At 38.3% G+C, this 27,809-nt stretch overlaps 1 protein-coding gene across 1 annotated transcript in view; it reads right to left on the reverse strand.

Moving 5' to 3' along the window:
- PAPPA2 (pappalysin 2) overlaps positions 1–27,809 on the reverse strand; it is a 323,227-nt gene that overhangs the window by 117,724 nt on the left and 177,694 nt on the right. The window contains exons 12-13 of the mRNA XM_055419199.2: positions 9,169–9,304; positions 8,746–8,965 (exon numbers count right to left, since the gene is read on the reverse strand). Of these exons, the coding sequence (XP_055275174.2) occupies positions 8,746–8,965; positions 9,169–9,304 (356 nt within the window). The remainder of the gene's footprint in view (positions 1–8,745; positions 8,966–9,168; positions 9,305–27,809) is intronic.

Raw genomic sequence — 27,809 nt, forward strand, 5'->3', positions numbered from 1 at the left:
CAGTATCCCCTACACTGGCAGGTGAATTCTTAACCACTGGACCACCAGGGAAGCCCCCAAAGTATCTTTACAGTTCCATCACTTATCACCGACTTCATCAAATATCACAAGTTTACCTGCATTACTTGGAGCCCACATCTATATTTCTTAATTTCATGGATTCCACTAAAGAAATATGCCATTTGCATAAATATATCTAAAATACAGGTGTTCTTTAATTATTCAAGTGCCAGTTAACCTCTTGTTATCCTAATCCGAATATGGTTTAAGGGAGAGGGTAGGATTTCCTAGGTAGTAATAGATATGAGTATAAAATAGTTTTTCATTCGTAAAATGGAAACTTTATTTACAGAAAAACAAATTAATTTGATTCTAGTCTTAGTTTTGCTAATTTCAAATAAAGTGAATTTGTACACACTGAGTCTCAGTTTCCTCAACTGAAAAATGATTTCTGGTGTATTGTAGGCACTTAATAAATATTTTTTTAATATTTCTATATTAAAATATAGTCTGCCTTTTCTCTGTACAGACACACACACACCATATAGAATAATTAGTTCTACAAATCCCTCTACATTAAATTTTTCAGAAGACTTTCTTCTATGTGAAATAAAACACAGCAATATAAATACAATGTGTACACACACACACATTCACTGTTTTAGACCTAAATTGTTACTCAATTCTACTCTCAATTATCCACAATGATAAAAAGGATCAAACATGATAACATTTAGTGAGTGAGAAAGAATGAGAGTGAGAAGAAGAGAGGAAGAGAAGAAATGACTCTGGTTTCCACACGGATATTCATTTGAAAAGATAAATGTCTTATTCAGTTTAACAGTAGAATACTTGGTTTAATAACTACAGTTTAAGGTAAACCTCAGAACCCACTACAATTTTATATTTATGAGTGACTATTACTTGTTTTCCATCTCAATCAGAATGTACACTTATACTGAATGAGTTAAAGTGATATTTTTACCTTATGTTTGCCTTGGACTTAAAATAAGTTCAAAACATTAAAAAGAGAAAATATAAATGTCCAGTTAGTTCAGTCTACTTAAAAGGTATATTGAAAACTGGTCTTAGCATAAAGATGGCTAACAAACAAATGAAAAGATGCTCAACATTGCTCATTATTAGAGAAAAGCAAATCAAAACTACAATGAGATACCATCACACACCAGTCAGAATGGACATTATTGTTCTGTCTACAAACAGTAAATGCTGGGGAGGGTGTAGGGAAAAGGGAACCCTCTTGCACTGTTGGTGGGACTGTAAATTGATGCAGCCACTATGGAAGACAATATGGAGAATCCTTAAAAAACTAGGAAGAAAACCACCATGTGACTCAGAAATCCCACTGCTAGGCATATACCCTGAAGAAACCACAACTGAAAGACACACATACCCGCATGTTCACTGCAGCACTATTTACGATAGCTAGAACAGGAAGGAGCCTCGATGCCCATCGGCAGGTGAGTGGATAAAGAGGTTGTGTCACATATATACGATGGAACACTGTGTGCTGTGCTGTGCTTGGTCACTCACTCAGTTCTGTCTGACTCTTTGTGACCCATGGACTGCAGCCCGCCAGGCTCCTTTGTCCCTGCGGATTCTCCAGGCAAGCATACTGGAGTGGGTTGCCATGCCCTCCTCCAGGGGATCTTCTCAACCCAGGGATAGAGCCCAGGTTTACCACATTGCAGGTGGATTCTTTACTGTCTGATTCTTCCCCACCATGGAAGCCCATGAGGGTAGCCTATCCCATCTCCAGGGGATCTTTTTGACCCAGAAATTGAACCGGAGTCTCCTGCATTGCAGTCAAATTCTTTACCAGCTGAGCTACTGGGGAAGCCCACAATGGAATATTACTCAGCCATAAAAAGGAATGCATTTGAGTCAGTTCTAATGAGGTGGATGAACCTAGAGCCTATCAGAGAGTGAAGTAAGTCAGAAAGAGAAAAACTAATATCATATACTATATATACGGAACCTAGAACGATGGTCCTGATGAAATTGTTTGTAGGGCAGCAGTGGAGACACAGACATAGAGAACAGACCTATGGACACGGGATGTGGGGGGAGGGAGGAGGGGGTGAGATGTACGGACAGAGGAACATGAAAACTTACATAGTCAGACAGTCAATGGGAATTTGCTGTATGACTCAGGGAACTCAAACCGGGGCTCTGTAACAACCTAGAGGGGTAGGATGGCGAGGGGGGTTCAAGAGGAAGGGGACATGTGTATACCTGTGACTGATCCATGTGGATGTTTGGCAGAAAACAACAAAATTCTGTAAAGCAATTATCCTTCAATTAAAAAAGAAAGAAAGAAGAAAATTGGTCTTAGAATTAAAGCCAGGAAAATCTTAATCTGGAACATCAAAGGCAGAGAGAAAAGGGGTTTCTCCATGGTTATTCGACAAAATATTTTCTGCCAGCAATCAACTTATGGCCTGTCATTTCCAAACGCCCACCCTTAATTACCCTGCTTTGAGATACTGAAGAGGGACCATGCAAATATTGCTCTTTTGCCAGTTAGTATAATGTCATGTTTGCTCAGTAGATATAACTGGGGAGACATTGTAGGAGGAAAGGGTGTCTCTTCTTGATTCCCATATGCTTTTCTCTCCTTGCTTCGGCAGCATTTGATGTCTGACACAGCATCAGAGTTTCAGTGACACCCTGCATGTCCCAGAAGTCCTACCAGCACTCTAGCTGGCTTCCCAGCAAAGGTACCCCACTGAATGACTGACTTCCCAGAAAGTCTCATGGTACCCCAATGGGTGGCTTTACATCAAGTTCATCAGTGCCCAGCAGGTGACTTCCTGGACAGTTTTAGTAGCATCAAGTATCATCAAGATACTCTCCCTGCATCCCTAAAAGTAATGGTTGTCCCCTTGATCCACAATTCTTCTCTAAAATTAACTACCAAGATGTTCTCCTTGCCCCTTAAGAGTTCATTTTCTGTTACTAGTTACTTATATTAATCTTCCCCATTCTAATTATGGTGTCCTGATTGACCGACTGACACAGAATCGAACTGGAAATGATGGTGGAAGATAGAGTCACATAGAGGGAATCCGTTTGGTTGTGCCTGTGTGCTTGAGTACCATGCTGAGCTACTTGTCAGTGGGAAATGGGATGCTGATAATCAATGACATGCTGTGGGATCACAATTACTAAGCTACCACCTCTAACTACTGTGGTGAAGAGCCACCCGGAACACAAAGGCCGCCATCCTTGACCACAGGTGTCCTGCACATCACTGGTGAGCATGTCACAGCAGCCAGAGAGAAGATGGCATATCCGAAACAGGAAGAGAAGCCCCTTCCTCCTGCAGTGTGTCTCCAGAACTCTCTGTTGACAAGAGTTAACACTGTGCCAGTCAGCAAAGGGTGAATATTAACAGAATCCTATTCTTAGTACTATGAGTTAGGGTGATAAGGGTGGCTTTAGAGATGAGAAGCAGCAAACTGATGGGTAACTGTCACATTTTGTAAAGGGAGGGTGGTAAAATAAGATAAGGATGGGAAATGGTGTGGAACTAGTTCCACCTGGTGCTTGAATGGGTTACAAACTCCACATGGATCATTCTCACGCAGTCTCACAAGAATCCTCAGACATAGTTTCTCCCTGCTTCCCACTTAAATATCAATAATACAGAAACATAGGAAAACTCTTGATTAACACCAAAACCAAGGTGGACAGCTGGACTCTGAGGATTCCCCCCTGATTTCAAAATGTATTGGAACTGAATTGAGAAACATCACTGGAAGCCAAAACATGATTTTTGTTGTTGTTGTTATTTTATGAAAAAAAAAAGCACAAAGTAAATAAAGAATAGAGCCATACTAAAAGAAAAGAAACGAGTCAGTCTTTCTTCATCCCCTGGCCCCTGTAAAGACCAGGAAACTGGGCACTGCTTTTCAGGGGTCACAGATCTGTCCTCTATCCATCAGTCTTCAGCAGAACTCTTTCTTTACTCATTTCACGATTTCCAGTCAGAAAGTATAAGGGTCTTGGCGGAGTGAGGTAGGAGTGAGTGAGGGGAAGGGAGAACCATTGACAAAGGCCACTGAGTCCTGGGAAATAAACATCCCAAAGGTAAAGATGCTACAGAATCCTAAAGAATATTATGGACTTAGGGAACATGAGACGAAATTTCAGAATAAAAGCTTGGAGTAGTTTTACACAATGAAATCCTACTGTCTTTGTAAACAGTGCAATGAAGCAATGTGCCCTGGGCTCATTGGCAGTGAAGATAAAGAAAGGTTAAAAATAAAAGAAAGGCAAATATTTATCAAACAAATACAAACAAAGAGAAAGCAGGGATGGAAATTTTAATTCCAGACAAAGCGTAATACAAAGCCAAATCCTTTTAAAAGGGCAAAAGGGTTGGCAAGAGGTATGATCCCAATAAAGATAAAACAGTCACAAGTACTTCTACACCTAATTATGTAACACAAACTATAAAAAACCAGAACTGTTTAAAATATAAGGATAAATTGAAAGAAGCACAATTGTTTGGGAGGTTATATTGTATTCTCAACCTTTTATAAGGCAGGTAGGTAGAAAAAAATCAATAAAAGGAAAGTATAAATGCTGAAAAGAAATGGGTGATCAGAAGTTTCAACCATTGCTATCAGCCCAGGCCCTGGAAAAGGAGATACTGTTCTTCAACTTCAGAAGATTCAACACTGGGACATTTGATGGCTATATCATCAGGCAGGGTCAGAGAAGTTGCAACTAATATTTTCATTGTGTTCATATGACTGAAAGAACTGAATCTTGTTGTAGGAGAAACACACACCCATGAGAAATTCTTGTCTATTAGTAAATTCTACTAGACTTGACCTTGTGAATTTCCAAAGTAGATTATATGAGTCTTGATTATCTGTGAGCTAATCTACTCATTTAGGAAAATTAACCTGTTAGTGCATGGATTCTATTTTGGAAACATTCAAAACCCCACTGTATTAATCAAAAAGATGGTTCTCACTTTCCAAAGCTATCAACACAACCCTGGGATGGTTGGGAATCTGCCTGACACTCCAACTCATGGGATACTGTGGAAGGTTATGCAAGGCCTTTCCCAAAGGTGGCTAGAGCAGGAAATAGTCAGAGAGTAAAAAATGCAGTGACCTGTTATTGGGCATAGGTGGGGCTTCCCAGGTGGCGCAGTGGTAAACAATCCACCTGCCAATGCAGGAGACACAGGAGACGTGGGTTCTTTCCCCGGGTTGGGAAGATTCCCTGGAGGAGGAAATGTCAACCCACTCCCGTATTCTTGCCTGGAAAATTCCATGGAAAGAGGAGCCTGGCGGGCTATAGTCCATGGGGTCACAAAAAGTCAGACACGATTGACCACATGCAGACACGAGGAGAACAAAACCAGGAACACTAAACTTGGTTTTCAAGACTAAGGATCCGTTATCAAAAGACTAAGCCCAAAGGTAGCCATCATAATAAAATGGGAAACAAGATGAAGAGAGAGATCAAAGGCAAGGAGTCCAAAGTAAGGATCATGGATGTCACCGGGAAGCCAGGTTTAGGTTTACTGGAACCTCAGCTGAGATTCTGTGGTCCAGTCACACTGGTTTAAAGATGCAGTATTCTAAGGCAGAGCACAGAGGATTTTCAGGGCAGTGAAACCACTCTATGACACTGCAACAGATACATGTCATTAAATATTTGTTCAAACCTATAGAATATGCAAAACCAAGAATGAACCTAATGTAAACTGTGGACTTTGGGTGATGATTATGTGTCCTTGTAGGTTCATTGATTGTACATCTGATGAAGGTTTGACAGTGGGGGAGACTATGAATGTGTATGTGTGGGTGGGGGGGGGGTTTATGGGAAATCTCTATACTTTCCAGTCAGTTTTGCTGTGAATCCAAAACTGCTCTAAGAAATAGAGTCTATTTCAAAAAATAAATAAACGTGCAGTGATGTAGGAAGACAGGCCATTGGTTATTAATGGTTAACTACAAAATGGATAACATCGTCTACTGCCAGGCATCTGTCAGCTCTCCCTTGCCCATTTTAGTATTAATGGAATTCAGGTCATAAGGGGTAAGAAGGAGGTAGCCAGGAATCCCTCTTACTATGCCCAGAATTTGAGGCTTTCATATTATGGTCTATCTACATTTACAACTGTGATTGATACAAAGATGCTAAAAGACTTCCATCCTTTGAGAATATATAGGGGTTCAGATTTTAAATCTGTCCACAAAGAAAATGTGTGGGATCTATTAGGTCCCCTATGTATCAAAATTTACTATATTGCACTGATTTGCTGGCTGAGAAGGACAAGCCAATTTGCATGGCTCCTGTCAGTCACATGTGGTTTGGAAATGCTTATGCATTCCAGATACATTTTGTATAAACTGGAGAATCAGATCCTATTTCTACTGGTTTGCACGCATGCATATAAGAAAACTTGTTTTCCCACAGTGCCAAATGAAAATAAGCAAAGAATTAGCTGCAGTGATCATAATTAATCAACTTCTTTGTCAAAATTTCACAGCTATGATGGTGTAAGGGGAATTCTTGTCCCTTGGGCCTAGAGAGGTTGTGACTTCTTTTTTGGTTTGCTTGTTCAGTTCTGTCCCATGGAGGATTTAGAGGTAAGGTCTGTAACTGTCATTTGATGTACAGTTTCTGACATCTCTGATATGTCAGGGCCTCTGCTAGTTATTGAGAGATACTGAGCAGAATGCCTGCTGTAGGGAGTTCAGAGTGGGAAAGAACAAGAAAATAAATAAGCTATCACCCAATGAGATAGCTGCTTTTGTAGAGTGTGGGTTCTGTAGCAATGTCCTATGGAAACAAGGAGGGGACTTGCCAAAACTTCATAGAAGAAGGTGAATCCTGATGGTTAAGTGTGACTTGAAGTGAAGAAGTACTGGACAGCATTCAAGAAAGTAGGAACATTATGTGCAAAGACATGCAGCTCATCAAGAACACATGTTTCAGGGACCTGAAAGAAATTCTGTATGGCTTGAGGCCAGAGGTAGAGCCAATAGAGAAAATAATTGGAAAACACATGAGAGAGAGGCAATCATTTTAGTAAACAATGTTATTTTAACAGTCTACATTCTTGCATTAATATTTGAAGATGTTTGCTCACTCAGGAGACTTAAAAGTCGCAGATGAACTAGTTAATGTTGCAATGTCCATTACCGAGACCTTATTCCTTCCTAGCACTTACAACAATGTCTGGCACATAGTTAAGACTCAATTAACATAAAGTATTATCACTGCATGTGGTAAATGACCCCTAATAATTTGTGCCCTGATGCTTGTCCTTCCTCTTGAGTATGGGCAGGACTAATTGACTCATTTCTAATGAATAGAATATGTCAGAAGTAATGAGTTGTCAATTCCAACATTATGTTATAAAAAGACTGGCTTCCCTTTGGGGCAGATTCTCATGTACTCACCCTTTCTGGCTCTCTTTACTTTTTTGGATTATTAGCCTTCATGTCATAAGCAGCTTATGGAGATGCTCGTGTGGCAGATGCTCACGCTTATGTGAGTATGCCCATGCCAGCACCTATGTGAATGAATTTGGCCACAGATCTCCCAAGGCTGACCGATAGCCACATGAATGAGCTTGGACGTGAATTCTGCAAGGCTCCACTTGAGCCTGAGGTTACTGCAGCCTTGGCCAAGAGCTAATAGCAACCTTATAAGGGACACTAAGCCAGAGGCACCTAGCTGAGTTGCATCCAGATTTCTTACCAACAGAAACTGTGATAAGCCACTAAAAGTTGGTATTAATATAATTTGCTACAGAGCAAAAGATAAGTAAAATGCTATATTAGTACTGTCTACCTCCTAATCAAGATTGGGTTTCTGGATACCTAGGTTGGGCATTGTGGTATCCGAGTCCTTCCTTGATGACGGAGCACTGCCTGCAGCCCCAACTTTTGTGACTAGGATCCCGATTGCCTGACACTTCACTCCTTAAGGAAACAAACTCTATTATCTGTTGTTCTACTTAACTGTATAGACCTTTCAGAGAATGAATTCAGCACAAGTACAGCACAGATTACTGTGTCTGACTTGCTCCTTGCCTCATCAGGGCCAACCTTGCCCACACCAATGTTCCTTACTAGCTGTGGCTGAGAGTCCAGAAAACACTATCTAGATGGTGACAGTCACAGATGTCTACAGAATGGCACACGTAGCTCATACAGTCCTGATTTCCATATGTAAGTATATTGATTATATAGCACGCCTTAGAGACTAATTGTTAAACTCACTGTATACACTGTACAGGTGGGAACAAGTGGAAAAATATACATCACTTAGGGAACATTGAGTTTTTGGCAGGGAAATTTGGCAGTTTACATAGCAACGTTGATTTGAAGGCAGTGGTTTTATATGTACAAGAGATTTTAAGACCTAGTAAAGATGATAAATATTTACATAAAAATTATTCTCAGCTAAGGAAAGAAGAGCAAAATATAAAATGCAAGTGTGCCTTCTATGAATTGTTCTCTGTTTGATTCTCATGTCTTTTTTAGTAGTTCTTAGACCCAGGGATGGCGGAGCCTGGTAGGCTGCCGTCTATGGGGTTGCACAGAGTTGGACACGACTGAAGTGACTTAGCAGCAGCAGCAGCAGACCCATTTTTCATTAGCGAACAAACACCTACTCAATAGTATGTATGAAAACGATAGCAGTTGTTGAAAAAGAAAGGGAAAAGAAAGTAAGGGGACTTTATACCTTTGTCCCTGATGATTTTGCCCCTTGTGTTCTGGGATGATGCAGCTGTTGGGAGCTGAAGGACTTATGTCGGAGGATGTCCTTAGAGCCACCGCCGAGATGCCCACCAACGGGGTTGAGAAATTCAGCAGCACTGATGTGGCATGGTGGAAAAGGACGTTTGAGTGATGAGTTATGTTGATAACCAGCGGGTTATGCTGGCATGACAGTTCATAGGTTCCTGAAGAGAAACGAGGGGATTAAATAATATTTTAAGCCATTCGTGTTAGCATCAAGTTTCCATACCTAGTGTTCATTTTTATCCTCTCAATAGCTATATGATGTAACAAGGTCTCAGATAATATCAGAGACAGACATTGAGCTGCATCCTGGGTCTACTGGATTGTCCTCTGGGGGCCCTAAAGGGATAACTGTCAGACTCACCAAGAGAGTGGTTGTTTCCACTGACATCGGTCAGGTAAAGGGTCACTGTTGGCCGCTGACGTTCCCCAGGTACCAGGCCATCAGATGTCAAGAAAATGAAAATTGCTTTGGCCACTCCTGGTCTATTGAAACAAACCTAGGCACAAGCACATACATGTAGGAGCCATTATTTCCAGTGGGCTCTCAAGGCACATATCATACAACTTTTATCCTCAAATAGCTTGCCACTTAGAATACAAGAACTCCCTTCTCCCTTACAAAAGGGAAAAACACATGGAGTAGGCACAGAAAGATAGCCATGGTCTTGTCAAAAGTAAAAATTAGCTGGAAAGTAGCTAACTTTCAGCTACTGAGAGTCCCATCTTTTTCTGAGACTTTTTACTTCAACCAGTTCTTTTTAACTTGAATCTATCTTTACACTTCTCTAAAAGATCACTCAAGGAGACCATTGCTGGAGGCAGTAAACCACTGCATAGCCAGTCAATACCTCCCTATCTCCAATGTGATAGACATGGACAAGATGAGCACCAAGCTAACACTTAGTTCTCAACTGGCATAGCTAATTATCCTTCCCTATCTCCTTTGTTGCTGTTTAGTCACTAAGTCACATCTGACTCTTTTGCAGCCCCATGGACTGTTGCTTGCCAGTTCCTCTATCCATGGGATTTCCCAGGCAAGGATACTGGAGTCAGTAGCCATTTTCTTCTCCAGGGGAATCTTCCTGACCCAGGGATTGAACTTGTGTCTCTTGCATTGGCAGGCGGATTCTTTACCACTGAGCCACCAGGGAAACCCTCCCTGTCTCCTTGTCTCCTCCTTAAAATTGTTATCAGAACCTCTCACTTAGCATTTCAACTATGACACAGGAGAAAGATTACTGCAGAGTCTGTTGCTTCAGAAACTAGATGCTGCCAAACTGCTTATTCTTATTCTTCTGGTGTCCCAAGCACAACATTTACCCTATCCTGGAAAAAAAGCCAGCGCTGAAAATTCACAGGAAAATTCAGTTATCTGTAAGAAATATTCAAGACGGCTAGACTAATTAACAATGAAGCAGTCTTGTTCCTAAAAATCCTTTAAAATAAAACATTTCAGAGATTGGGGAATGACCTGAAGAACTTATCTTCCATTATCTGATGTTGCAATTCTACTTTTGTCTTATTTCCTAGAACTCAACGTTATTCTTAACATTGAGATATTGAGAGTCATCTCCCATCTTCCCCGGTGTTGCATGGTTGCTGCTTTATTAGAATCTAGGGCTAGAACGTACAACAGTCTGTCTGTACTTCTCTAGCTTTGTATCGGGTTCTGAAAGGGATGTGCTGTGTTATGCTTAGTCTCTCACTTGTATCTGACTCTTTGCAACCCCGTGGACTGTAGCCCACCAGGCTCCTCTGTCCATGGGGATTCTCCAGGCAAGAATACTGGAGTGGGTTGCCATGCCCTCCTCCAGGGGATCTTCCCGACCCAAGGATCGAACCCAGGTGTCCCACATTGCAGGTGGATTATTTACTGTCTGAGCCATGAAGGAAGCCCAGAAATACTGGAGTGGGTAGCTTAGTCCTTCTCCAGGGGATTTTGTGGACCCAGGAATTGAACTGGGGTGTCCTGCATTGCAGGCAGCTTCTTTACAAGCTGAAGTACCAGGGAAGCCTTCTGAAAGGGATAGGGCCCTCCCAAATACTGTCCTCAGTGTCAGAGCAGGGTACAACACCTAAAGGCAGAGGGCTTTTCTTAAAACGGGGAGCAGGAGAGTCAAACATGTTTTCTATTTTAACGAGAATTTTTCCTTATCCACAGACCTAGTCTCACTGAGCCTTGGTGGTATGTTTATAGAGTGTCCATTTGCACTGCTGGCTTAATTAGGGTGATTTTATGATTTTCAGTGGTCAATGTAGCACAACTCTCCCTTCTTGCTCTCCTCCTTTGAGGGAAAGACCAGCCACGCTCTATTTTTTTTACAGTGTCATTTCCCCCCCTTTTCATTTCCCCTCTTTGAAGTAGTAAATATTTCTTTATAACTTAAAAAACTTCCAGACCCATAGGTTATGGCTTTCAATACGAGGTCCTTTGTTCCTGGCTAGATGAGGGCTAGACATGAAACACACCATAAGTTAACCAGGAGCCTAACGCAAAGCCCTCAACTCCAGCCCCCAGACGACATCAAAGTCCCCCGGGAACGCCCACAACCTCTTCCTTTTCATACACCACAAAAGAGACCCAAGTACTAGAAGAAAGCTCTGGGTTGTTTCCTGAGCCAGGAACAAACAGAGCCCAAACAAGTACCTGGTGGCTTTACACAAATAGGTCTCAGACTCGAAGAGTGGGCTTCAATGAGGAACAGGAGAGCTCAGTTTTCCCACTTTCTGCTGGGTCCCCAAATAGACACCACCCACCTGAAACTAATTAGTAGGCCTTATGCTGTGAATTTCCCTGTCTTGAGGGCCCGTGCCCAAAACCTCTGACTCATTTTGCATTGCCTTGCTCTAAGGGTCTTTGAATCCCAAATCACTTTGAACCTTACAGCCTGTTCCTGTGGCAGTGGCAGTGTCTCTGTGCCTTGATTTGTGATTGTGGGAAGTGGTTATGCCAGGATTTCCCGGCCGTGGCTTTAGTAGGAAAACCACAAGTGAGACACTGGCAGAGGGAAGTCTGATCACGGTACAGGATGCCGAGTCTTGGGCATTTCCTTTCACAGTGACACAAGAGAGGTAGCCACACTTCATTCTCATCTGAATACCGAATATGCCCCCACAGGAGCAACTCAATGCAAAGAAGTAGAACTCTGTCGTATAACTATCGGAACATCAAACCAGAGACAGGTTCAAGTCTGCACAATGAACGCTAACCACGGTAAAGGGAATCTAGTAGGTGGACCATTCTGAAGGGAGGGATGGCCAGGCAGAGCCCTAGATTTAACTCTTAGCCCATCTTTATTGCTGTTGTTTTGGGACCCCATGCACTATATATAGCCTGCCGGGCTCCTCTGTCCATGGGATTTCCCAGGCAAGGACACTGGAGTGGATTGCCATTTCCTTCTTAGGGGGATCTTCCCAACCTAGGGATCAAATCCACGTCTCCTGCATTGGCAGGTGGATTCTTTACCACTGTGCCACCTGGAATAGTCCCAGCCCTATCTTTACTAGCTGGGTAAACTAACTTTGACAATCCATTTCTCCTCTCTGAGCCTAGGATGCTTCTTTTCCACACCTGAGGAGCAGACATACTACCCATCTCACTTGGCTACCATGAGGATGAAATGAAATCATGTGAAAACACAAAGATAATGCCTACGATCTAGTATAGACTCAATGCTCAAGAATTTTTATTTCCAAAAAGGAATATTTTTTTAAAATTCTGTTTACACTTCAGGAAGACCAGGATAAAGAAGAAACATTTAAACACACAACTATGTATTTTGGTATACAGAGAATTATGCTTTTCTGAAATTTATAGGCTAAAGAATCTCACATAAGCTGTTTTAAAATGGCATTTGTAGGTGTGAATTGGTACTGCAGGTTCTGCTTCCATGGAAACTGGCAATATTTGAGGCTCTTGGTATAGAATGCATCTCTACTTTATATATGGAATCTATGAAAAATACATTTTGTAAACATAATTTTTAATAGACATTTTAAAAAATTCAGTTCAATATGTGTTTATTAAAAATCTACTTTTGCTGTACATATAAACAAAGACATTTCTAGAATTGACAGTATAATTAGAATGCTAAAATTCATTCTTTATTTGAACAAACATGATATTTTTCAAAGCTGCTCTTTCTACAGCCAAGTCACATCTATTTTAATTAATGTAACAGTCTAGGCTATTTTTACTTTATATGAAATAAACAATGAATTTTGTGTTCTTAACCGAAAGTAGGTAGTGGCTAGAGCAGAAAATCTGGCAACACAAAACTCTATTTATTCTAACCTCATACCACCACTGTCACTACATAAGTAAGACACTCTTCTAATCACCACACCAAATGCACAATGCGAACAGCTGCCCCTGTCTTGACAAAATACACTAGAGGCAACCAACTGGGGACTATACAAGTCTGAAATGAGCACCAGGCATGCCCCAAGAGAAAAGTCCAAGATGCTAAGAGGTCAAGGGAATTGTTAGCTTTATTTGTAATATTTCATTGCTTGTTTTAACAAGAAAATTGCATTTATGTATTACAGGGCAATATAAAATTAATTTGAACATGGCTTTTATGAAGAAGACAAACTATAGTTAGATACAAAAGAAGGCAAGATCTTTTAGAAAAGCAATTGATTCTCAGAGAGGACTGAGGAATGGCATAAAGACAGAATGAGAGCCAGTAAAATTAGTTCAGTGAATCTCTAGCAAAATACTTTGAAACAGAGAGAGTATGGATTAGATAGATAATGGGCAGATAGACAGATAGAAACTGACTGACAGACAGAAATGGAAAACCAGTCCCATGCATTCAGTTGCTTCCCATCCAAAGTCTGCACGTTAACCGCCGGATCTGACCTCTGGCCACCGCTAAAGCGTAAGACTGAAAGAATGCTTCCCTGGTGTAGAACTTTTCTGGGCTTAAGAAATCCCTCTTCAGTCTGCCTGCTGGATACAAACACACTTAATTGCCTCCTAAACCAAGCATCTTGACGTTCAGGTCATCCTTTGCGGTGGTCCCTGGACAGCAAACCCTGAAACTATACCACAAACTTGAAAAGAATCTTCTCTGCGGTTTTAAAATGTTTTTGGTTAGTTACTGAGATGTTTTTTTTCTGTGTGCCTTTCCATTTTCATTCATCTATGGCACTTCCTGATTTCAGAAAGAAAGGGAAGGCCCTTGAACAGAAGAAAGTGGGCACATACTACTTTCAGTTTGTAAGTACTTTACAGTTCCCCAGCCATGCTTTACTGGAGCCTCCATTAAGCTCATTGGGTTTTTGTTCCTATTTGAAATACTATTATTATTTTTTACTATAATATCCCTAGGATACAAAGGTTATATTATAGAAGTGGAAGGTAGGATTCTGAGAGCTTAGGTGACTTTCTCCAATGTGAATGTTAGACAGTTAGGAATTTGGGTTTTCTGTATTATTTTGGCTGCCCAAGGGTTCCTAATTTTGGTGAGCAGAAAATCACAAAGTTCTTAGAAAATTTGTTGACATGTGTGTCCTCTCTCTTCACAAAAAGTGAAGTCACATAAATACTTTAGATATAAAAACATGATCCTATTTCAGGGAGCTAAGAGAGCCCTTTGAAAGCCATTCACAGTTCAAGCAGGGTCAATAGCAACCATATGCCTTTTTTTTTGTAGGTGAAAAATTATAAAATACTGGCAATTTTATATGGTTTACTCTAATAATAATACTGTCTATGTAGACTTCAGAAATTTGAGAATGGAGAGACTAACTCTGAAACTTTCAAGGTATCTAACCTGAAGTCCAAATCTAACAGATGAAGGGAAGGTGAGAGGCAACTAGCGTCTTGCCTCTGAGCTTGAGATCTCTTGGTGGCCTCTCTACTTGAGGGTGTGGGTCAAAATGTGGGAGGAGTTTTCAACAGAGTTTGACTTCCTTCTGGTGCCCAAACCCCTGTCTCTCTGGATATTGGTCAAAGTCCAGTTGATTTCTAGCATTACCCCATCATTATACAAGTAAGGTTATAAATATTATGAGATTATGTAGTTCTTTTTTCAGAAGAGTGAGGTCAACTTGTAAATTTTATTAAATGAAGAAGAAATCTCCATCATGACCTCAATTATCTAGGCAGAGGAGGCATATGACAGGGTATGATTTGGCAGGTCAGTGGAAGGGCTCAGACCAAAATCAACTTATTGCTTAGTTCCTTCTAATAGCATTTCCTCAGCTGTGATTTTAGATACCAGGACCAAGTCTGCAGAAACTTTGTGTTAGAAGAACTTGTGAGACTCAGAGGCATAAAGGCAAAATTCAAATCTGTAGTGAATACTATGGTGTGCCACCAAAATCCCTTCTTCATGACTGAGCATTCAGCTCATATCAAGTCCCTGCCTTCAGAGAAAGAAAGCCTCCACAAGGTCATGCCACTTCCCTGGAGCAGGGGGAGAGGAGAACTCCATGTCTAATGACCTTTTGATAGGATTGTGTGGTATACAAAGTGGGACAACTCTGAAGGGCCACTCTAGTTCCCTGTAGGATGCTGAAACCTTTGTGTAAATGTTTCACAGTCCTACTCCTCTCTCTGCCAACTCCTGGATCTTTCATTCTCCCCTAGGTATTGATCCCAAAGAAAGTTCTTGATAAACTTACTGAATGCAAATCTTTATCTCATAGTCTGAATCCTGGGGAAACTCCACTTAAGACAAAATCTGAGAATGTGAAAACATATTAAGAAATATTGATAATGAAGCGTCTCTTGGGAACTAGACTGCGTAAGTGAGGGGATGAGGGATTCACTGTGGAGCCAAGAAATCTTTCCTTCTGATTAAAAGAAAATTGCTATTCCAAGTATTTGTGAAACTTAGAGTCTGCTAAGTTGTCATATCTAGGGCCTGCAAAAGTTTCCATGTAAAATCAATCAAGTTGCGTTAGTAGCAATCAGATAGGAAAATGGAAAAAGAGTCCTTTATCTCTGGGGCTAAACTGCTTAGCCAAGGAGAGATGAAATTCTTCTTTCAATGCATTAGGCTAATTTTTGATAGAAGTGAAAATTATATATGCTTAGTCATATTTGTTTTTTTAGGATTCCCAGGGACTGTAGGAATTCACCTAGGTTAATTTTCCAAGGAGAAAATTTTATTTTGGAAAGCAAGAACTTTTCAGAAGTTAAATCATGTGCATAGAAATAATCTCAATATATATTAGAAAATTTTCTTCCCTCTTAAAAACAGGATCCTGTACTTAAGTGAATTTTCATAATTGGAGCCATCATTTTGAACATCAGTTATTTTGCTGATGAGATAATAACCCTGCAGAGCTCCTTTAACCTAATGTGCATACAAATCACCTGAGAATCATGTTAAAATAAAGATTCTGATTTAATACAGCTGATATTTGTATTTCTACACTGATGCTTTTGGAAGCCAAACAGGTTTTAAGTAGCAAAACTCAAAAAGAATCAATAGATATGATTATCTTTGTCCTTATCATTTAATAGGCTAAGACTACAATTACTTTATTGATCACACTTCTTTATTATATTATCCTTTCTAAAATTCACCATCAAGCTTGAAATACAACACAGAGCTGAAAGGAATCACCTATCCCAAACACCTCATTTTAATTCAAAGAAAAATGATGCCAAAAAAGGATATGTGATTATATAAGGTCATGACTGATAAATGGTAAAAACAGAGCTTATAATATTTCTCTGAGCATACATTTTTGTCAGTTTCTAAATCCCTGACTAATTTGTTGCACCTTTCCCATAAAAGATTGAAATTCAGATAACTAACATTTTTAGAAATCTATATTAAGTTAATAGATTCTGACAAAAGACCTTGCCAACTTTTCTACAAATAAAGTCAAAGAAGTTGTGGCTGGATGAGTTAACTTCTACACATGAATTTTTTCTTTTTTTGCTAAATTATGATACCTGGACAGTTTTCTGGATGGTTATAGTTTTCTAGATGAATCTTTGAATAGAGGCTTACCTTCCAATTTATGAAATAAAAAAAAAAAAAAGAATTGTCAGATCTAGCAAAATAAAAACAGCACACCATATAAATTTAAATGTCAGAGAAAAAAAATTTAGTATAAGTATGCCTTGAATATAGCCTCGGACTATAATAGAGACAGAAAACCTGTAATAGATACAAAAAAGATAATGAAAAAGGAAACTAGGCATATCATTCTTAAAAGTCATCAAGCCACAAAGGAAGTAAGAGAAGAACTAGTAAAAAGAGAAACTACAAAACAACAAGAAAACAATTAACAAAATGTCAGAAAGTACATACTTATCAATTACCTTAAAAGTAAATAAGTTCAACCCTAAAGCAGTTATAAGAGAGAAGTTCATAGAAATAAATGGCTGCCTCAAGATGTAAGAAAAATTTTAGATGAACAACTTAACTTTACACCTAAAGGAACTAGAAAAGAAGAAAGAACAAAGCCCAAAGACAGTGGAAGGAAGGGATTAAAGTCAGTACAGAAATAAATAATATAGAGAATAGACAACAGAAAAAAATCAATAAAACCAAGACCCGATATTTTTAAAAGATCAGCAAAACCGATAAACCTTTAGTCAGACTTAACAGGAAGAAAAAGAGAGAGGGCTGAAATAAAATCATAAATAAAACAGCAAACATTACAACAGGTACCACAGAAATATAAAGGATCAGAAGAGATTACTACAAACAATTATACACTAGCAAATTAAACAACCCAGAAGAAATGGATAAATTACTAGAAACATACAACTTTCCAAAGACAAGTAATGAAGAAATAGAAAATGTGAACAGACCAATAGCTAGTATAGAGACTGAATCATTAATTTAAAAACTCTCTACAAAAATGTCCAGGATGAGACATCTATACTGGTGAATTCTACCAAACTTTCCAAGAATTAAAGCCAATTCTTCTTGAACTCTTCAGAACACAGAAGAGGAGGGAATACTTTCAAACTCATTTCGTGAGGCCAGCATTAGCCTGGTACCAAAACCAGACAAAGAAACCACAAGAAAAGAAAATTACAGGTTAATATCCCTGATGAATATAAATGGAAAAATCATTAACAAAATATTAGCAAACCAAATTCAACATTACATTAAGAGGATTATACACCATGACAGAGTGGAATTTATTCCAGAGATGAAAGGATAGTTCAGCATTTGCAAATCAACCAACATGATACACCACATTAAGAAAATGAAGAATAAAAACATGATGCAGAAAAAACATTTGACAAAATTCAACATATATTCATGATAAAAACTCTCAACAAAGTGGGTATCCAGGGAATAACCCTCAACATAAAAAGGCCATATAGGACATATCCACAGCTAACATCGTATCAGTGGTGAAAAGTTGAAAACTTTTCCTCCAAGATCAGGAAAAAGACAAGGATGTCCAACTTTGCCATTTCTATTCTACATAGTATTGGTTATTCTAGCCAGAACATTAGGCAAGAAAAATAAATAATAGGCATCTTAATTGGAAAGGGAGAAGTAAAATTGTCACTATTTGCGGAAGATATGATTTTATATATAGAACCTAAAGAAACCACCAAAAACTATTAGAACGAATGTGAATTCAGTGAAGTTGCAGGATACAAAATCAATACATAGAATTGGTTGCATACCTAAACACTAGCAAACTATCAGAAAGAAAAATTAAGAAAACATTTCCATTTCCAATTGCATAAAAGAATAAAATACCTAGAAATAAATTTAATCAAGGTGGCGAAAGACCTGTACTCTGAAAAATGCTAGAATGACTACTATCAAAAAGGTAAGAAGCAACTGTATTAACAAAGTCATGGAGAAAGGGTTACTCTGCACTGGTGATGGGAATGTATATTGGTGCAGCCACTAAGGAAAGTAGTACGGAGTTTCCTCACAACATTTTGAAAAATTGAACCACCATGTGATCCAGCAATTCCACTTCTGGGTATTTAGCCAAAGAAAATGAAAAGACTAACTCAAAAATATATATGTACCCTCATGTTCACTGTAATGTTACTTACAATAGCCAATATATGGAGATAACCTAAGTGTCTAACAATGGATGAATATATAAAGAAAATGTGGTGTGTGTGTGTATACACATATATTCAGTCATTAAAAAAAGATCTTACCATTTGTGACAACATGGACGGAACTTGAGGGCTTTATGCTAAGTAAAATAACAGAGATAGACAAATATCCTATGATCTCACTTAGATATGGGATTTTTTAAAAAGGGGAAAAAAGCAAGCTCATATATACAGAGAACAGATTAGAGTTTGCCAGAGGTGGGGATTAGGGAGTGGACAAAATAGATGAAAAGAGTCAAAGTGTACAAACTTTCATTTATAAAACACAGTCAAGGGGATGTACTATGCAGCGTGGTAACTATGGTTAATAATGTACTGCATATTTGAAAGTTGCTAAAAGAGTCAATCTTATAAGCTCTCATCACAAGAAAAAAATCTGTAACTAAGTATGGTGATGGATGTTAACTAGACTCACTCTGGTGATCATTTCCCAATATATACAAATATTGAATCATTATGTTTTACACCTAAAACTAAAATAATCTTGTATGTCAGTTATGCCTTAATCAAACAATAAATAAATAATTTGAAAATAAGGAATAAAAAGAAAGAAGAGCAAAGAACACAAATTTTTAACATAACAAAAGAGGAAAGGAAAAAGGATTTTGTAGATATTTCTGAATATAAATATATATATAGAGAGAGAGAGAGAGAAAAATGGTAAGAGTGGTAAACACTTTTTGACCAGTTAGGAGAATCTCTAATACATCTCTAGTACAGACTGGTCCTTAATTTCTGAATGAATAAAGGCTCACTATTTAAGTACTTCCTAATAAACCGTTGGGCCAAGTGGAAGAGGAATAAAACTCTAATACTGACATAACTGGCACAATTAAAGTTGTTATGCTCTGAAAAATCAGGGCTAGAAACAAAATGCTATTAAAATTTCACAACTTCAAAAAGAAATTATGAGGTAGAAAAAATACTTAGGACTCATTGACAATAAAAGAACTATATATCAGTAATTATGGACTACAGCTAAAATAACATCTAGAGGGAAATTTTATGAAACAGTGAAAACAAATTATTCAAGTGTCCAACACAAGAAGCTCAAAAAGAACATCAGTGTAGGGATGGGATGGGGAGGGAGGTGGGAGGGGGGTTCAAGATGGGGAACACATGTACACCCAGGGCAGATTCATGTCAATGTATGGCAAAACCAATATAATAATGTAAAGTAATTAGCCTCCAATTAAAATAAATAAATTAAAAAATAAAAACACCAGTGTAAATCCAGAGAAACAGGAAGGGAGGAAATAATAAAGAGAAGGACAGAAATCAGTGAATTGGAGAATAGCAACTAGAATAAAAACAGAAATGAATAAAACTAAAATTTGCTCTTTGAAGAAGTACCAGGTATGTGTAATTAAGAAAACAGGAGAAAAGGAAGACTCAAAAAATTCCAATATAAAGGGAGTGATAACTATATCCAAAACAGGGATGAGCCATAATATAAATATATTAAGAACAACTATCTATATTAAAATTTGAATATGTAGAAGAACTTTTACATATTCAAATAAAATTCTGGAACTATCTAGTAATCCAAAATTGGAAAATAAAAATTGAATATATTAATAACAATCAAAAACACTTAAATAGAAATTATAAATGTTTCCTCAAAAAAGCCCTAGACTCAATTGGTTTTACAGGTGGGTTCTGACAAATTTTGCAGGTACGGATAATTCTTATTTTATGCAAGTGATTTCAAAAAACAGAAAAGAGGAAAAACTGCCCAAACAATTTTATGAGAGTTGTATATTCTGAATATTCAAAAAAGAAATATATAAACTAATTTCACACGTAAATGTAAAAGAATCCAAGATTAAAAATCAATAAAATCCAAGAGTATGCTTAAATATTATATATAATAAATAAGCAGGTTCACTCCACAAAGGCAAATATGATTTGATATCTTAAAAAAGAAATCCATCAATGTGATTCAACATAATGATGGATCAAAGAACAGAAATCACAAGATTGTATCAAATCAAGTGTTTGATTAAATTCAGCTCATATGTACCAGTATGCTTTTCAAGAAGTGGAAGAACCTATCCAAAGCTTACTCTAAAATTGGAAAATAAGTGAATAATATTAAATAAGTGAATAATGAATAGCTAATTCAATTTTGAAAAAGATGTACAAAAAAGTGGAAAGGGGGGAGGATATGCTCCACCAGAAATGTTTTACACAGTGAAAAGTTATAGTAACAGAAACAGTGTATTGTATTGCTGGTGTAAGGAGTAGGAAAACAGATCAATGGAATAGAACAGAGTGTTTAAAAACTGGCTCTTGAATATTCCAGAAACCAGTATATAGTTAGTATAGTGCCACAAATTATTAGGGTAAGGATTAAAGTTTTAATGGATAGAGTTAGAAAAACTGGCTTATTGTATTTAGAAAATAAAGTGGGACTCTATCATAGTCTACATATGAAAATGAATTTTAACTATGTTAAAAACTAAATTTTAAGGGGCAAAACTATAAAAAAAATAGATAAGTGAAATAATTTTCAGGTTGTTTTTCTCTTTAGATGTTAATTCAGTTTATGAGAAAATGATTTAAATTTTAAATCTTTTTTTCATGTTTTATATTTCATTTATTTTATATCTCATAAAGTATAAAACTAAAAGTCTAATTGCACTGCTGCTATTTCTAGAGAAAATAAAATAACAGTGATGATATGGGAATTTTTGTTTCCTACTTGACTGAATTTTGCCCTTTGTTATTTCCTTTGTATTTTTACTTTGGTTTTTATTTGCTCTTTTTCCAATTACTTCAGGTGAAAATTGATTATTGATTTATAATGCTTGAAAAAAGTAGAAGTTTTAGTCACTCAGTTTTGTCTGACTCTTTGTGACTCCATGGACCTTACCCTGCCAGTCTCCTCTGTCCATGGAATTCTCCAGGCAAATATAGTAGATTGGGTAGCCCTTCTCTTCTCCAGGGGATCTTCCTGACCCAGGGATCGAACCTGAGTCTTCTGCATTCCAGGCAGATTCTTTACCATCTGAACCACCAGGGAAGCCCTCTATAATGCTTTCCCCTAACCCTAACTACCTCCCCACTCCCCCACTCCTACCAAACACAGACATTTAAAGCTATAAATTTCCCTGTAACATTGCTTTACTTGCATCCCATAAAATTTGACATATTATTCTATTTTCATTCAACTCAAAACATTTTCTAATTTCCCTATAAAGTCTTCTTTGAACTATGGATTACTTGCAAGTGTATAGGAACTGTGACAGAAATGTTTATTGAGGAAGCACACAGAAGGAAGAGATTAAATACACATATTAAGTAGGGTTTGGGAGAGAAATTCAGAAAAGTCTAGGCCTTATAATAGAAGTAATCCTTGAGCTAAATCTTAGAAGATTAGTATGTGTTTTTTGGAAAGCCAAAGTGGAGAAAGCACTTACCAAGAAGGAAAAACATGAACTCCTTACCTGAAAGGCTATGGAAATACAAAAACTTTGGTGTTTTCCAGCACTGAAAGCAATCTGTTATGACTAAAATTTCTAAATCGTAGAAGGTATATATGTGTGTGAGGTAGGGGAGGTGTATAGAGGTGTATGGAAGATTAGATGAATGGGGAAATTCCATTTGAGATAAAGCTATCTCTGTCTCTCTATGTCCAATCAATCACCAGGTCCTTTTGAGTATAGCATTTTATCTTCTATGGTAGCTGCATAAACATGACCGCTGAGGAGTATGTACCTTAAGGGTGAAGATTCATTCATCATCGAATCCCTCTACAATACAATATTCTGTTCATTTTAGGCAGTGGACTGGAAACTACAAATACAGCAGAGGCCAGACTCTATAGCCCATGGGCCAAAACTGACCCACTGCCTGATTTTTATGGTCTGTGAGCTAAGAATGATTTTTGCATTTTGAAATGGCTGAAAAAAATTCAAAGAAAAATAATGTGAAAATTATATGAAATTGAAATTTTTGTGTTCATAAATATAATTTTATTATAGCACAACCATGCTTATTCATTTCTGTATTATCTATGCTACTTTCACTCTGTAACAGCTGTGTTAAGTAACTGTGTGTTAAGTCACTTCAGTCATGTCTGACTCTGTGCGACCCTATGGGCTGTAGCCCGCCAGGCTCCTCTGTCCATGGGCTTCTCCAGGCAAGAATACTGGAGTTGACTGCCATGCTCTCCTCCAGGGGATCTTCCCAACCCAGAAATCAAACCTGCATCTCTTACATCTTCTGCATTGGCAGGTGGATTCTTTACCGCTAGCGCCACCTGGGAAGCTATAACTGTGACAGAGACCAAATGGTCCACAAACCCTAAAATATTTGTTATCTGGCTCTTCAAAGAAAATATTTCCCAACTCCTGGTATAGAGGAAGAAACATGGACTTTGGAATAAGCTGAATTTGAATTTGAATTCTATCTGTACCTCTGCTGTGTTATCTAAAATGCTTAGCATCTCTGAGTTTTCAGATAATCATTTTTTAGAATCAGAAAACTCATATCTCTGATAAAAATTTGTATAAGAATTGATAATAAGATATCTGGAACAGATTAAATCACAATAAATGTGTCACTTTTATGCTCTTAACGCCTAGTTTTACAGATTCTCATCTTTGAAATCCAATCAATTAAAATATACACTACATTTCTGTTGAAGATTCATATGCAGAGTTTGGATAGTTAAACTCAAAGAAAAGGAGGAAATTATGGTAACATGCTTTAGGTTTTATGTAGCGAGGGTTTCCAGGTAGTGGTCGTAATTTATAACCAATGTGGAGAACCCTAGTATTTAAGATACTATGACCAACCACCTGGTGGCTTCTGTTAGGAATGCTAACCAGTCTAGCCTGAGTGATGCCATTCTTAACTTTTAATTTTAGAACAGCAATGAAAATAAACATGAACATGTGATTTTTGCATATGATGATGGGCTCCATGAAAGCCAAACAACAAGTGATTCATTGAATATTTGCTTTTCAGATTGCTTCATTGATTGTCTATATTGCTTAGTGTCAAAGGACTTTCTGAGAAGGATCATGCCTTCTGTTTCTTTCTCTATTCCCTAATGGCACCTAGAGTTTACAATATGCACTTAATAAATCCTGTGAGCTAGACCCACAGATATTGTCTTTGAAGAATTTAGAAGAAATCCAACGAAAGAATAAAGGGAACCTTTTCTTCCAAGTCCACATATGTTTTAACTTGTTTTCTTGCTCATGTCATATTTCCCTGTTTATTCCCAGTGATTATTTCTGGGTTTGGCATATCACAGGTACATAATGAATGTTGATTGAATGACACAACATAGAGTAAAGAAGTAAACATGGGATTAGATCAAGAGGCATGAGTCTGAACTGCAGATTTACCCTTTTATTCTTGGGTGATATAGGAGAAAGCACTCTGAGTATTTGATTCTGATTTCCCTCATCTATAAAAAGAGGAAAACAACTATTTTGCCAAACTCATAGGACTATTAAGGGGTTCAAATAAAAGAGTGTGTGAGAATGCACATTGTAAACTATGGGTGGCTTTAAAGTGTACTTATTATTGTAAATAATAAAAATAATCTACATTTTATGCTATGGAAGAGATGTGATAATTTTGTCTACTGACCCAAGATGTAAAGAAATAATGATAAGGGAAACTAAAAGAGACAAGTTACCTTAGTAAATATGGACTAAAATGAAAGAAATTTTGTTGGGCAAGTAACAAGGAAAGATTTTGGAAAGGAATTTTCAAGGCTAATATTTGCCAGTACAGTTGTTTCTCACTATAATAAATTTGTTTCTGATCCACAGAATACAAAACATATTTGTATATCAAATAAAGATCAAAGTGAGCTTAAAGAAATAATGAAGAATCAAAAATCATTCAGTCCTCAAAAGAACTTTGAAAAAAACTTAATCAGATTATTTTTAAAAATCACTTCCTCATTTATTTGGTATTATGTGCATGTGAAAACTAAATTTTTTAAATAGCTTTTATATATTAATTTTAAGATATTAGTTAATTTTTCCTTATACAAGTATTATTACTCTTATATCATTGTAATAAGAACAGAGTACAAACTTAAAATACATATGGTAGCTAACTATTACACATTAATAAAATTCCGGTTGTAGATTTTTGCTTCCAATTACAATGAAGTAACGTATAGCAAAACACATACTCTTGGTAGGAACAGTTTTAAAATATGAATAAAGTAAAAAAGAAAGTTTGAAAGCATTTGAGAGCAACTAAGGCCATGTAGTGGAGAAGGAAACAGTAACCCACTCCAGTATTCTTGCCTGGAGAATCCCATGGACGGAGAAGCCTGGTAGGCTACAGTCCACGGGGTCGCAAAGAGTTGGACACGACTGAGCGACGGAACAGAACAGAACAAGGCCATGTAGAGCCAGACATCTTGGAATGTGAAGTCAAGTGGGCCTTAGAAAGCATCACTATGTGCAAATCAAAACCACAATGAGATACCATTTCACACCTGTCAGAATGGCTGCTATCCAAAAGTCTACATGCAATAAATGCTGGAGAGGATGTGGAGAGAAAGGAACCCTTTTACACTGTTGGTGGGAATGCAAACTAGTACAGCCACTATGGAGAACAGTGTGGAGATTCCTCAAAAAACTGGAAATAGAACTGCCATATGATCCAGCAATCGCACTTCTGGGCATACACACCGAGGAAACCAGAATTGAAAGAGACACATGTACTCCAATGTTCACTGCAGCACGGTTTATAATAGCCAGGACATGGAAGCAACTTAGATGTCCATCTGCAGACGAATGGATAAGAAAGCTTTGGTACATATACACAATGGAGTATTATTCAGCCATTAAAAAGAACACATTTGAATCAGTTCTAATGAGGTGGATGAAACTGGAGCCTGTTATATGGAGTGAAGTAAGCCAGAAAGAAAAACACCAATACAGCATACTAACACATATATATGGAATTTAGAAAGATGCAAATGATAACCCTGTATATGAGACAGCAAAAGAGACACAGATGTATAGAACAGTCTTTGGGACTCTGTGGGAGAGGGTGAGGGTGGGATGATTTGGGAGAATGGCATTGAAACACGTATGTTGCCGTATGTGAAATGAATCACTAGTTCAGGGTCAATGCATGTTATAGGATGCTCGGGGCTGGCATGCGGGGATGACCCAGAGGGAGCATAAAGGGAGGAGGGAGGTGGGAGGGGGGTTCAGGAGGGGGAACTTATGTAAACCCGGGGCGAATTCATGTCAATGTATGGCAAAACCAACCAATATAATATTGTAAAATAATTTGCCTCCAATAAAAAATAAATTAATTACAAAAAAAAAAAAAAAAGAAAGCATCACTATGAACAAAGCTAGTGGAGGTGATGGAATTCCAGTTGAGCTATTTCAAATCCTGAAAAATGATGCTGTGAAAGTGCTGCACTCAATATGCCAGCAGATTTGGAAAACTCAGCAGTGGCCACAGGACTGGAAAAGGTCAGTCTTCATTCCAATCCCAAAGAAAGGGAATGCCAAAGAATGCTCAAACTACCGCACAATTGCACTCATCTCACACTCTAGTAAAGTCATGCTCAAAATTCTCGAAGCCAGGCTTCAGCAATATGTGAACCGTGAACTCCCAGATGTTCAAGCAGGTTTTAGAAAAGGCAGAGGCACCAGAGATCCAATTGCCAATATCTGCTGGATCATGGAGAAAGCAAGAGAGTTCCAGAAAAACATCTACTTCTGCTTCATTGACTATGCCAGAGTCTTTGACTGGATGGATCACAATAAACTGTGGAAAATTCTGAAAGAGATAGGAATACCAGACCACCTGACCTGCCTCCTGAGAAACCTGTATGCAGGTCAGGAAGCAACAGTCAGAACTGTACATGGAACAACAGACTGATTCCAAATAGGAAAAGGAGTACGTCAAGGCTGTATATTGTCACCTTGCTTATTTAACTTATATGCAGAGTACATCATGAGGAACGCTGGGCTGGAAGAAGCACAAGCTGGAATCAAGATTGCTGGGAGAAATATCAATAACCTCAGATATGCCGATGACACTACCCTTATGGCAGAAAGTGAAGAGGAACTCAAAAGCCTCTTGATGAAAGTAAAAGAGGAGAGTGAAAAGGTTGGCTTGAAGCTCAACATTCAGAAAACGAAGATCATGGTATCTGGTCCCATCACTTCATGGGAAATAGATGGGGAAGCAGTGGAAACAGTGTCAGACTTTATTTTTGGGGGCTCCAAAATCACTGCAGATGCTGATTGCAGCCATGAAATTAAAAGGCGCTTACTCCTTGGAAGGAAAGTTATGACCAACCTTGATAGTATATTAAAAGTCAGAGACATTACTTTGCCAACCAAGGTCCGTCTAGTCAAGGCTATGGTTTTTTCCCATAGTCATGTATGGATGTGAGAGTTGGACTGTGAAGAAAGCTGATCACCGAAGAATTGATGCTTTTGAACTGTGGTGTTGGAGAAGACTCTTGAGAGTCCCTTGGACTGCAAGGAGATCCAACCAGTCCATTCTAAAGGAGATCAATCCTGGGTGTTCATTGGAAGGACTGATGCTAAAGCTGAAACTGCAATACTTTGGCCACCTCATGTGACGAGTTGACTCACTGGGAAAGACTCTGATGCTGGGAAAGGTTAGGGGCGGGAGGAGAAGGGGACGACAGAGAATGAGATGGCTGGATGGCATCACCGACTCTGTGGACGTGAGTTTGAGTGAATTCCAGGAGTTGGTGATGGACAGGGAGGCCTGGCGTGCTGTGACTCATGGGGTCGCAGAGAGTTGGACACATTTGAGCGACTGAACTGAACTGAACTGAAGGCAGTCAGGCACGACTGAGCATCTTCACTTTCACTTTTCACTTTCATGCATTGGAGAAGGAAATGGCAGCCCACTCCAGTGTTCTTGCCTGGAGAATCCCAGGGATG

Source organism: Moschus berezovskii, chromosome 17, assembly GCF_049115385.1.
Source record: "Moschus berezovskii isolate FMDL1 chromosome 17, NW_MosBer_1.0, whole genome shotgun sequence".
In the NCBI taxonomy this organism is placed as follows: domain Eukaryota; kingdom Metazoa; phylum Chordata; class Mammalia; order Artiodactyla; family Moschidae; genus Moschus; species Moschus berezovskii.